Source organism: Carcharhinus amblyrhynchos, chromosome 7, assembly GCF_965287045.1.
Source record: "Carcharhinus amblyrhynchos chromosome 7, sCarAmb.v2.hapA, whole genome shotgun sequence".
In the NCBI taxonomy this organism is placed as follows: Eukaryota; Metazoa; Chordata; class Chondrichthyes; order Carcharhiniformes; family Carcharhinidae; genus Carcharhinus; species Carcharhinus amblyrhynchos.
Window position 1 is genome coordinate 123,239,792 of NC_137330.1, and position 13,543 is coordinate 123,253,334.

The 13,543-nt window shown below is 44.1% G+C and overlaps 1 protein-coding gene across 1 annotated transcript in view; it reads right to left on the reverse strand.

Moving 5' to 3' along the window:
* Nucleotides 1-13,543, reverse strand: part of lbr (lamin B receptor) — a 136,615-nt gene that overhangs the window by 56,812 nt on the left and 66,260 nt on the right. The window contains exons 3-5 of the mRNA XM_080193081.1: nt 7,005-7,208; nt 6,291-6,383; nt 283-448 (exon numbers count right to left, since the gene is read on the reverse strand). Of these exons, the coding sequence (XP_080049207.1) occupies nt 283-448; nt 6,291-6,383; nt 7,005-7,208 (463 nt within the window). The remainder of the gene's footprint in view (nt 1-282; nt 449-6,290; nt 6,384-7,004; nt 7,209-13,543) is intronic.

Genomic DNA, 13,543 nt, shown 5'->3' on the forward strand with positions numbered 1-13,543 from the left:
CCAAACCTTTAATCTACCAGTAATTTTTGTTACATTGTATGCATTCTCTTTCCTAAATTTCTTACAGATAGTTCATTCTTGCTATAGAGTTTTTATAAATGCAATTGCAATTTATATGTCAGATGGTCTTTTTAGCATTACTTTCACAATCTGAATCAAGTCAAGTCATGCATAAACTTCACATGCTTGTCTGTCTAGCTGAAGAAAACTAATTACAGAAAACCACATTTGAAGAATGGTGGGGAAGAAAATTGAGGTTTCAGAAATACCAATTGGTCTTACCAATTCGTCCTCCAAACTCCCACTCATGAGTCCCCTCCACTTGCTTTTTTATATATAGATGATCATCTTTTGTTTCCAATTCTACAACTTTTCCTTCTTCTTTCTTAGTTCGTAGGTTGTAAGGGAGACCTGGCTGGTCAGTTACAATTTCCCTACGTATCTTGTGCTGCAAGTTAAATAGAATGACAGATATTAGAAAGGGCAAAGATTACGGTGGAATTACACAACGCAGTAATAGCTAGACAACAGTGCCATACAAAGTTTTCCCCAAGCACCAAAAAACTCCACCAGATGACATACATACAAGTTGCACAATATTTTATAACCACAATTGCTTAAGCTGGTCAACATTGAGCCAATTGTGCAACCCACTAACAAAGTTTCACAGTTGAGGATATAAATTGAGTACATTCTAAGCAGAGTTAAGAAATGAAAATTGTTCAATTATAAATTGATCAGCACAGCAGAAGAGACAAGAAAGGGAACTCAAAAAGAAATATTTTGAAAAGAAACTAAATTTGTGCAAGTGAATAACATTAGTACCCCAGAAGCTTTTGGGTTCTATTCCCACATTTCATTCTGTTAAATTTCCGGTTTGTGAATTGTGTTAGTGAGCAAGCAGCAAAAAGAAAAGATATCTTCCATGAGAAAAGGATGAAATCTCCTGATTACCAAGAAATATTGACCGTGCAATGGACGAAACCATATACACCTCCTTAGTGACAGGGCAGGGGAAATGAAACACATTCTTAAAGAAAGTTATTTGATATTTCAACTGAAAATCATGCAAAGAATCACCACTTGTTAAACCAAAATCACTAAAATGCCATAACTCAATAACAAACTCATTGGAATATGAGACTGCCTTTTTTTTCAATTTCCAAAACCAAGATAATTTAGAATTCAGTGGAAAAATTGATGTGCTATTTCAACTTCACAGCTCCAGTGTCAATTTATGATATCATGTCAGCACATTCATACAGCTCAGCCTTCAACACCATTATTCCTACAAAGCTCATTTCTAAACTCCATGGCCTGGGCCTTGGCACCTTCTTCTGCAACTGGACACTGAAGTTCCGAAGCCACAGACCACAATCAGTAAGAATAGGCAACAACACCTTCTTCGTGATCATCCTCAACACTGGTGCTCCACAAGGCTGTGTTCTCAGCCGCTAACGAGACTCCTTATACATCCATGACTGTGTGGTCAAATTCCCCTCCAATTCAATTTTCAAGTTTGCTGACAACACCAACATAGTGGGCCAGATCTCAATGATGAGACAGAGTACAGGAATGAGATAGAGAATCTGGTGAACTGGTGTGGCAACAATAATCTCTCCCTCACTGTCAACAAAACTAAGGAGATTGTCATTGACTTCAGGAATCGTACTGGAGGATACGCCTCTTCTACGTCAGTGGGGATGAAATTGAAAGGGTCGAGAACTTCAAGTTTTTAAGTATCCAGATCTCCAACAACCTGTTCTTTCTCAGAAGACTAAGGAATCCTCACCACCTATTACAGATGCACCACAGAAAGCATTCTTTCTGGTTGTAACACAGCTTGGTATGGCTCCTGCTCTGCCCAAGACTGCAGGAACTATAAAAGGTCGTGAATGTAGCCCAATCCGTCATGCAAACCAGCCTCCCATTCATTGGCTCTGTCTACATTTCCCACTGCCTCAGCAAAGCAGCCAACATAATTAAAGATCCCATGCACCTCAGACATTCTCTCTTCCAGTGGGAAGAAGATACTAAAGTCTGAGGTCGTATACAACCGACTCAAGAGCAGCTTCTTGTACTGCCATCAGATTTTTGAATGGATCTACCCTGCATTAAGTTGATCTTTCCCTATACCCTAATTATAACTGTAACATTACATTCTGCGCTCTCTCGTTTCCTTTTCTACGAATGGTATGCTTTGTCTGTTTAGTGCACAAGAAACAATATTTTTCGATGTATGCTAATACATGTGGCAATAATAAATAAAACTTTTTAAAAATTACTGATGTTCTGCACTGCCTAGCTGTATGACTGCATTAGATCAAACTGTCTTTAGTCAGTTGGAAATTAATTGTTGAATTTTTTTTGCATGTCAGTACTTTGAGGTATTTATACACTTTTTTTGTGTTTAACATCTGCTCAAGCTCTCACGCATTCAAAGTTAAAGAGGCAACGGAACGCTGCCGGGATAGTTTCCTTGAACTGTGTGTTGGAGCCGACGAGGGAGCGAGCTATCTTGGATCTGGTGTTATGTAATGAGGCGGGTAGAATTAGGGACCTTGTGGTGAAGGATCTTCTTGGGAAGAGTGATCATTGTATGGTAGAGTTTCTGATGCAGATGGAGGAGGAGAAAGTGGGTTCCTGGACATGTGTCCTTTGTTTGAACAGAGGGGAGTACGGTAGGATGAGAGAGGAATTGGCGAATGTTGATTGGGGGAGCGCGTTGGAAGGTAGGTCTGCTGAGGAGCAGTGGAGGATCTTTAAGGAAATCTTTCTTGGTGCTCAGCAGAAATTTATTCCGATGGTTAAAAAGGATCGTAGGAGGAGAGATAATCAGCCATGGATAACAAAGGAGGTAAAGGAAAGTGTTAAATTAAAAGCGGATGCGTTTAGAGTAGCTAAGAGAGTGGGCGAGAAGAGGATTGGGAGAGGTTTAAATGTCAACAAAGAATGACAAAGAAGTTGATAAAGAAGGGTAGGATAAACTATGAAGCTGGGCTAGCGCTTAATATAAAAAAAGGACAGCAAGAGTTTTTATAAATACATAAAAAGGAAGAGGCTGGCTAGGGTGAACGTTGGACCCTTAGAGGACGAGAGGGGGGACTTAGTGGTAGGGGATGGGGAAATGGCTGAGGCCTTGAATAACTTTTTTGTTTTGGTCTTCACGGAGGAGGACGTGAATGATTTGCTGGGTGTTAGCGATGGAAAGATGGTAGGAGTGGAGGGCCTGAATGACATTATTGTTACTAGAGAGGCGGTGCCCAACAGACTGGAGGGACTGATTGTGGACAAGTCCTCAGGACCGGATGGAATGCATCCAAGGGTTCTGAAAGAAATGGCGGAGGTGATAGTGGATGCCTTGGTGATTATTTTCCAAACGTCGCTGGATTCCGGGGAAGTGCCGGAAGATTAGAAAACGGCTAATGTTACGCCGTTGTTTAAGAAGGGTGGCAGGCAAAAGGTGGGGAATTATAGGCCGGTTAGTTTAACGTCTGTTGTGGGAAAAATGTTAGAATCCGTGATCAAGGAGAAAATAGCGAGGCACCTTGAGGAGAATTGTTTGGTAGAGCAGACGCAGCACTGTTTCATTAAGGGGAAGTCGTGTCTGACCAATTTATTGGAGTTCTATGAGGATGTGTCTAGGGCGGTGGATAGAGGAGAGCCGGTGGATGTGGTGTTTCTTGATTTTCAGAAGGCGTTTGACAAGGTGCCTCACAAGAGGTTATTACAGAAGGTCGGGGGCATGGAGTTAGGGGTAGGGTGTTAGCGTGGATAGAGGACTGGCTGTCAAATAGGAGGCAGAGAGTGGGGGTCAATGGGTGCTTTTCGGATTGGGGGTTGGTGACTAGTGGAGTGCCCCAGGGGTCGGTGCTAGGGCCTCAGCTATTTACCACTTATATAGAAGATCTGGAGGAGGGAACCGAGTATATGGTGTCGAAATTTGCTGATGACACCAAGATTGGTGGAACGGCAAATTGTGCGGAGGGTGTGGAGAGTCTGCAGAAGGATCTAGATAGGCTGGGCAAATGGGCCAGGAACTGGCAAATGGAATTTAATGTTGGCAAATGTGAGGTTGTCCACTTTGGTAGGAATAATGGTAGGAAGGACTATTATTCATGTGGTGAAAAACTGCAGCATGCGACGGTGCAGAGGGACCTTGGGGTCCTTGTGCATGAGTTGCAAAAACCCAGCCTGCAGGTGCAGCAGGTGGTCAGGAAGGCAAATGGGATGCTGGCCTTCATAGCAAGGGGGATTGAATATAAAAGTAGGGAGGTCTTGCTGCAGCTGTATAGGGCACTGGTGAGGCCGCAGCTGGAGTACTGTGTGCAGTTTTGGTCGCCGCACTTACGCAAGGATATTTTGGCCTTGGAGGGAGTGCAGAGGTGGTTTACTAGGCTGATACCGGAGTTGAGGGGGTTGAACTATGAGGAGAGGCTGAAAAAACTAGGCTTGTACTCGTTAGAGTTTAGAAGAATGACGGGAGATCTCATTGAGACGTATAAGATGTTGAATGGGATGGATAGGATAGAGGTGGAGAGACTCTTCCCGCTCAGAAAGGACAGTAGGACTAGAGGGCACAGCCTCAAGATAAAGGGGGGACGGTTTAGAACGGAGTTGAGGAGGAACTTCTTCACTCAAAGGGTGGTGAATCTCTGGAATTCTCTGTCTGTTGAAGTGGTGGAGGCTGCCTCGCTCAATATTTTTAAGACGCGGGTTGATAGGCAAGGGGATTAAGGGTTATGGGGAGAGGACGGGAATGTGGAACTGAGCCACGGCAGATCAGCCATGATCTTACTGAATGGCGGGGCAGGCTCGAAGGGCTAGATGGCCTACTCCTGCTCCTATTTCTTATGTTCTTATGCAACTGACAGTAATCGATGGCTTAATTATATCCCACTCGCTGACCAAGGAACCTGTGCAAAGGCATGCAGGCATCAACTGTCACCTCAGTACCTTGACAGGGCAAGAGTTGAGAACATGTAACACCACAAGTGATTTCCAGCCTTGATGCATAAGGACCAATCCCCCATTTATATCATTTTTCTATGGGAAAATCAGTTCCGACTTACAACACAGTTTTCAGGAACCAATTGTGTCACAAGTCTGAGGACTGCCTGTACAAAGGCAACACAACAACTAATTAGTGAGCAAAAAGGGAATCTTCAGTTAAAATTTATCATACAACTAAAGACAGTCACTCAGCTCAAAGTCCAGAGCTCCTTCAAAGAGCAATTTAGTTAGTCCCACTCTCCTGTCCTTTCATACGTACATACGAACCAAGAGCAGGAATAAGACATTCAGCCCTTCAAGACTGTGGTGCCATTCAATAAGATCATGGCAACTTGATTGAAACTTGCAAGATCGTGAGGTGTCTTGACAGGGTTGATGTCATAGAATCATAGAAGTCCCAACTTGTCCATGCCACCCTTTTTTTTTTGAAGGACACCTAAGCTAGTCCCAATTGCCCACAGTTGGCCCATATCCCTCTACATCCATTTTACCCATGTAACTGTCTAAGTACTTTTTAAAAACAAAATTGTACCTATTTCTACTATTATTACGTCTGACAGCTTATTCCAGACACTCACCATCCTCTGAAAAAATTGCCCCTCTGGATACTTTTGTATCTCTCCTCTCTCACCTTAAAGATACACCCTCTAGTTTTAGACTCCTCTACCTTTGGATGTGGAGAGGATGTTTCCTTGTGGGAGAATGTAGAACTAGGGCTCACTCTTTAACAATAAAATGTTGCCCATTTAAGACTTTGGAATTCTTCCTCAAAAGACATTTGTAGCAATCTTTAATTCTTGATAAGCAAAGAGGTAATAGATTAATCGAGGGTAGGTGGAAATGTGGAGTTGAGGTTACATTCAGGTCAGCCTTGATTTTATTGAATGGCACAACAGTCTTGAAGGGCTGAGTGGATTACTCCTGCTCTTGGTTCATATGCATGTATGCAAGAACAGGGGAATGAGACTAGCTAGGATTGCTCTCTGAAGGAGTTGATGGACTTTGGATGGCATGGTGGCACGGTGATTAGCACTGCTGCCTCACAGCACCAGGGACTCTGGTTTAAATCCCAGCTTGGGTTGCTATCTGTGTGGGATCTGCACGTTCTCACCTGTGTTGGAGTGTGATCAGGAGATGCAAGACCAAAAAGGAAACTTAGCAAAAGGAACAAAAAGGCAAGAAAAATAACAGTTCAATAAAAGATAATTGAGGATGAGAAATCATTAGTGGATCTCAGTTAAGGATCAGCAATGATTTCCATCATTAAGTTTCCCTACCTCAACGACTCTGTAGATTTTCTTGGTGGTGTTGTTCTCCTCTTCCTCTTTGTGGTCTGTTACGGAGACACTTCTGTTGATGGTGCTGTTCTCCTGGAGTTTTTCATTCAAAAAGCATCAATAAAGCTCAGAATGAAAGAATTTGCTTTAATATGTTTCTGTGAACATGCACGAAACAGCTAATCCTATTCAGACTCAACTATAATGCAGTCCAATACATCAGCAGCAGTAACAGCAGCTCAAAATCCTCATCATTGGACCTTTTTGCCAGATTTCTACAAACAAAAAAAAATCAACGTCTGCGCAAAAGATTTTCTCTTTTGCCCTTCTCCTTTAGCATCTCAATGTGCACCAGATCCTAGCAAAAGGACAGGCAGGTATCTGCCAATTTGATGGGATGCTAAAGAGCAACTAAGTGCAATTCCTGTTAAACACTGCTACTAATAATACTAAAAAGGTACTTCATGTCCAGCTATCCTGTTGATGAGCAATTAAAATAATCATCAAAAGATAATAATCTCACCAGAAAAGAAACAAGGTGGTGGCATATGGGTAGAAACCATCAGGCTGCCTCTCTTCTTCCATCTGCATTTTTAGCACACCTTAAAGTCCATTGAGGGATAAGTGGCTGAGAGTTTGGCTCAAACATAAGTACACAGACAGACAGCATAGTTCTGAGTCCATCCAGGTCTCAATAGAAGCATTTTCACATACCTGAGGGACAAACTTCGCTGCAGGCAGATCTTTCTTTTGCACTTCTTCCTTCTGCACAGTTTTCTTTGTCTCCCTGCCACGGGAGGTTGAACGCTTGGGAGTCTGTGTTCGAGCAGGGGAACGTGATCGTGATCGAGATCGAGTTCGAGATCGACTACGTTGTTGAGATGATGATCTTTTCTTTGTTTTAAAATAATTTAAGGGCTAATGATAAAAAGTTATTGATTACTTAACATGTAATTTTCAACCACTGACCATTTACAATGATTCACCATCAACTTGAAGAATTAACTTTTCGTTTATAAGTCAAAGTTCTCATTTTACTTCACTGAATCTATATTTATATTATTTTGCTTCTGTCAAACACTAATAATTTATAACAAGAAACAATGAGGCTTCAACTACAGGCAAAATCATACAGACACGGTTTAATTCACGTGGCTCAGTATTTCTTTCTCCATTGCTGCTCATGCCACAAACACAAATACTCTCATGGCCAGAGATTGAACAGCTGACTCCTTTGGTTTGTGGCACATACATTGGTCCACAGCGTCATCAAGAAACATAGAAACTAGAAGGAGTAGGCCACTCGGCCCTTCAAGCTTGCTTCACCTTTAATTTTGATCATGGTCAATCATCAAATTCAATATCCTGATTCCCCCTTCCCACCAAATGCCCTGATCGCATTAGCCCAAGAGCTACATCTAATTTCTTCTTGAAATCACACAACATTTTGGCCTCAACTACATTCTGTGGCAATGAATTACACACATTCACCACCCTCTGGTGAAGAAATTTCTCTTCACCTCAGTTCTAAAAGGTCTACCCCTTATCCTCAAACCATGACGCCTAGTTCTGGACTCACTCACCACTGGGAACATTTTTTCTAAATCTACCCTGTCTAACACTGTTAGAATTTTATCAATTTCTATGAGATCTCCTCTCACTTTCTAAACTCCAGTGAATGTAATCCAAACTGACTTAACTTCTCCTCATTTGACAGACTTGCCATAAGAGGGATCAGTCTGGTAAACCTTCACTGTACTCCATCTATAGCAAGGACATCCTTCCTCAGGTAAGGAAGCCAAAACTGCAGACAATATTCAACAACGCCCTATAACATTGCAGCAAAACATCCCATAGTGCAAATCTTCTCGCTATGAAGGCCAACAGACCATTTGCCTTCTGTACTGCACACTTATTTTCAGTGACTGATACACACGGACATCAAGGTCTCGGTGAGTATCCACCTCTCTCAATTTACACCCAAATAATAACCTGTCCTACTATTATTGCTACCAAGTTCAATAACCTCACATTTATTCACATTAACACTGCATCTCTACCATGCATATGCCCACACACTCAGCCTGTCCAAATCAAACTATCACGCTGAAGCATCACATCACTGCCCATCACTCCCCCTCACCCAACTTTGTAGCATCAGCAAATTTGGACATAATACCTTCAGTTCCTTCTTCCAAATCATTAATATATAATGTGAAAAGGTGGGGTCCTAGCACAGATCCCTGCAGAACCCCACTAGAGTCAGAGAGGTTTATAGCATGGAAACAGGCCATTTGGTCCAACTTGCCCATGCCACCCTTTTTTTTTAAAAAACCCCTAAGCTAGCCCCAATTCTCCACATTTGGCCCATATCTCTCTATACCCATCTTACACATGTAATTGTCTAAATGCTTTTTAAAATTGTACCCGCCTCTATTAATACCTCTGGCAGCTTGTTCCAGACACTCACCACCCTCTGCATGAAAAAGAAAATTGCCCCTCTGGACACTTCTGTATCTCTCCCCTCTCACCGTAAACCTATGCCCTCTAGTTTTAGGCTCTATCTTTGAGAAAAGATATTGACTATCTAACTGATCTATTTTGTTTGATTTACTGTCACATGTATTAACAAATAATGAAAAGTCTTGATTCTTGTGCGCTATACAGGCAAAACATACCCATTCGTAGAGAGGGAAACGAGAGAGAGCAGAATGTTGTGTTACAGTCATAGCTAGGGTGTAGAGAAAGATCAACTTAATGCAAGGTAAGTCCATTCAAAAGCCTGACAGCAGCAGGGAAGAAGCTGTTCTTGAGTTGGTTGGTACGTGACCTCAGACTTCTGTGTCTTTTTAACCAATGGAAGAAGGTGGAAGAGAGAATGTCCAGGGTCCTTGATTATGCTGGCTGCTTTGCCAAGGCAGCGAGGAGTGTAGACACAGTCAATGGATGGGAGGCCGGTTTGCATGATGGATTGGGCTACATTCACGACCTTTTGTAGTTCCTTGCGGTCTTGGGCACAGCAAGAGCCATATCAAGCTGTGATACAGCCAGAAAGAATGCTTTCTATGGTGCATCTGTAAAAGTTGGAGAGAGAGTGTCATAGCTGACATGCCAAATTTCCTTAGTCTTCTAAGAAAGTAGAGGCACTGGTGGGCTTTCTTAACTATAGTGTCAGCATGCAGGGACCAGGACTGGATGTTGGTGATCTGAACACCTAAAAACCGGAAGCTCTCAACTCTTTCTACTTCAGCCCCTTTGATGTAGACAGGGACATGTTCTCCTTTACACTTCCTGAAGTCGATGACAATCTCCTTAGTTTTGTTGACGTTGAGGGAGAGATTATTGTTGTCGCACCAGATTTCCATCTCATTCCTGTACTCTGTTTTGTCATTGTTTGAGATCTGACCCACTACAGTGGTGTCACCAGCAAACTTGACAATCAAATTGGAGGAGAATTTGGCCACACAGTAATAGGTACATAAGGAGTATAGTAGGGGGCTGAGGATACAACCTTGTGGACCACTGGTATTGAGGATGATTGTGGAGGAACTGTTGTCATTGCCTGTCCTTACTGGTTGTGGTCTGAGAGTTAGGAAGTTCAGGATCCAGTCATAGATGGAGGTGCCAAGACTCAGGCCACAGAGATTGGAGACGAGTTTTATGGGAATAATAGTGTTGCCAGTGTGGACAAGAACAAGGGCTGTGAGGTTGGTGAGCAAACTGCACACGGTACAGTGATGCAGACACAGGACACAGACAAAGAGAAGGTGAAAAGGAATATAGTGGTAATTGGGGATAGTGTGGTTAAGGGTATTGACACTGTCCTTTGTCACAATGACAAAGAGCACAGAAGGGTGTGTTGTCTGCCTGATGCTCGGGTCCAGGATGTCGCATCTGGGCTGCAGAGGAACCTGGAGTGGGAAGGTAAAAACCCAGTCGTTGTAGTACATGTGGGTGCCAACGACGTAGGCAAAATGCGAACTGAGGATCTGGGGAGGGAGTATGAAAAGCTGGGAATGGAATTAAAAAGTAGAACCGACAAGGTGGTTATCTCTGGACTACTGCCTGAACCATGTGCAGACGGGCGTAGGGTTGATAAGATTAAGGAGGTGAATGGGTGGCTCAGGGATTGGTGTGGGAGGAATGGGTTTGAATTTATGGGGCATTGGCACCAGTATTGGGGTAGGTGGGACCTGTTCAGGTGAGATGGGGTTGGTCTGAACCGTGTTGGGACCAGAGTCCTGGCGAATCGTGTAGATAGGGCTTTAAACTAATTGGGTGTGTGAGGGTAGGTGAAATTACAGGGTCGAAAGTAAAGGAGAGGGTACAGGTACGGGAAGAGGCCAAGGATGTCCCAATAATAAAGGGAGTAGGGGGCGTGAGTAAGGTTGGTGGCGTTCCAGCAAATAGGGTACAGGTGAAGGCTGGGATGAAGGCAATTTATCTGAATGCACAAAGCATTCGGAATAAAGTGAATGAGCTGGTGGCGCAGATCAGCACACATGGATATGATCTGGTGGCCATTACAGAGATGTGGCTGCAAGGTGACAGGGACTGGGAGCTGAATGTACAGGGGTATCAAGTGTTTAGGAGGAAGGGGGGTGGGGGGCAGCTCTACTGATTAAGGATAGCATCAGGGTGGTAGTAAGGGATGATATAGGGGCCAAAGAGCAGAAAGTGGAATCGTTGTGGGTGGAGATTAGGAACAGCAAAGGGAGGAAGATGCTGGTGGGTGTCGTCTATAGACCCCCAAATAATGATCTGAAGGTGGGGCGGGCTGTTAACGCGCAAATAAATGCGGCGTGCAGGAATGGAACGGCGATAATTATGGGGGATTTCAATTTACATATTGATTGGTCAACCCATGTTGGACGCGGAGGACTTGAGGAACAGCTCTTGGAATGCTGCCAGGATAGTTTCCTTGAACAGCGTGTGTTGGAGCCGACGAAGGAGCAAGCTAGCTTGGATCTGGCGTTATGTAATGAGGCAGGTAGAATTAGGGACCTTGTGGTGAAGGATCCTCTTGGGGAGAGTGATCATTGTATAGTGGAGTTTCTGATGCAGATGGAGGAGGAGAAAGTGGGTTCCTGGACATGTGTCCTTTGTTTGAACAGACGGGAGCACAATAGGATGAGAGAGGAATTGGCGAATGTTGACTGGGGGAGCGCGTTGGAAGGTAGGTCTGCTGAGGAGCAGTGGAGGATCTTTAAGGAGATCTTTCTTGGTGTTCAGCAGAAATTTATTCCGATGGTTAAAAAGGATCGTAGGAGGAGAGATAATCAGCCATGGATAACGGAGGTGGTAAAGGGAAGTGTTAAATTAAAAGCAGAGGCGTTTAGAGTAGCAAAGAGTACTGGGCAAGAAGAGGATTGGGAGAGGTTTAAACATCAAAGAATGACAAAGAAGTTGATAAAGAAGGGTAAGATAAACTATGAAGCTGGGCTAGCACTTAATATAAAAAAGGATAGCAAGAGTTTTTATAAATACATAAAAAGGAAGAGGCTGGCTAGGGTGAACGTTGGACCCTTAGAGGATGAGAGGGGGGACTTAGTGGTAGGGGATGGGGAAATGGCTGAGGCCTTGAATAACTTTTTTGTTTCGGTCTTCACGGAGGAGGACGTGAATAATTTGCCGGGTGTTAACGATGGAAAGATGGTAGGAGTGGAGGGCCTGAATGACATTATTGTTACTAGAAAGGCAGTGCTCGACAGACTGGAAGGACTGATTGTAGACAAGTCCCCAGGACCGGATGGAATGCATCCAAGGGTTCTGAAAGAAATGGCGGAGGTGATAGTGGATGCCTTGGTGATTATTTTCCAAACGTCACTGGATTCCGGGGAAGAGCCGGAAGATTAGAAAACGGCTAATGTTACGCCGTTGTTTAAGAAGGGTGGCAGGCAAAAGACAGGGAATTATAGGCCGGTTAGTTTAACATCTGTTGTAGGTAAAATGTTAGAATCCGTGATCAAGGAGAAAATAGTGAGGCATCTTGAGGAGAACTGTTTGATAGAGCAGACGCAGCACGGTTTCATTAAGGGGAAGTCGTGTCTGACAAATTTATTGGAGTTCTGTGAGGATGTGTCTAGGGCAGTGGATAGAGGAGAGCCGGTGGATGTGGTGTTTCTTGATTTTCAGAAGGCATTTGATAAGGTGCCGCACAAGAGTTTATTACAGAAGGTTAGAGGGCATGGAGTTGGGGGTAGGGTGTTAGCGTGGATTGGCTGTCAAATAGGAGGCAGAGAGTGGGGGTCAATGGCTGCTACTGGGACTGGCGGTTGGTGACTAGTGGAGTGCCCCAGGGGTCGGTGCTGGGGCCTCAGCTATTTACCATTTATATAGATGATCTGGAGGAGGGAACCGAGTGTATGGTGTCGAAATTTGCTGACGACACCAAGATTGGTGGAATGGCAAATTGTGCGGAGGGTGTGGAAAGTCTGCAGAAGGATCTAGATAGGCTGGGCGAGTGGGCCAGGAACTGGCAAATGGAATTTAATGTTGGCAAGTGTGAAGTTGTCCACTTTGGTAGGAATAAAGGTAGGAAGGACTATTACTTACATGGTGAAAAACTGCAGCATGCAACGGTGCAGAGGGACCTCGGGGTCCTTGTGCATGAGTCGCAAAAACCCAGCCTTGCAGGTGCAGCAGGTGGTCAGGAAGGCTAATGGGATGCTGGCCTTCATATCGAGGGGGATTGAATATAAAAGTAGGGAGGTCTTGCTGCAACTGTACAGGGCACTGGTGAGGCCGCAGCTGGAGTACTGTGTGCCGTTTTGGTCGCTGCACTTACGCAAGGACATTTTGACCTTAGAGGGAGTGCAGAGGAGGTTCACTAGGCTGATACCGGAGTTGAGGGGGTTGAGCTATGAGGAGAGGCTGAATAAACTAGGCTTGTACTCGTTAGAGTTTAGAAGAATGAGGGGAGAGCTCATTGAGACATATAAGATGATGAATGGGATGGATAGGGTAGAGGTGGAGAGGCTCTTCCTGCTCAGAAAGGACAGTAGGACTCGAGGGCACAGCCTCAAGATAAAGGGGGGGGCGGCTTAGAACAGAGTTGAGGAGGAACTTCTTCACTCAAAGGGTGGTGAATCTCTGGAATTCTCTGCCCGTTGAAGTGGTGGAGGCTGCCTTGCTAAATATATTTAAGACGCGGGTTGATAGGTTTTTGATAGGCAAGGGGATTAAGGGTTATGGGGAGAGGGCGGGAAAGTGGAACTGAGCCACGACAGATCAGCCATGATCTTATTGAATGG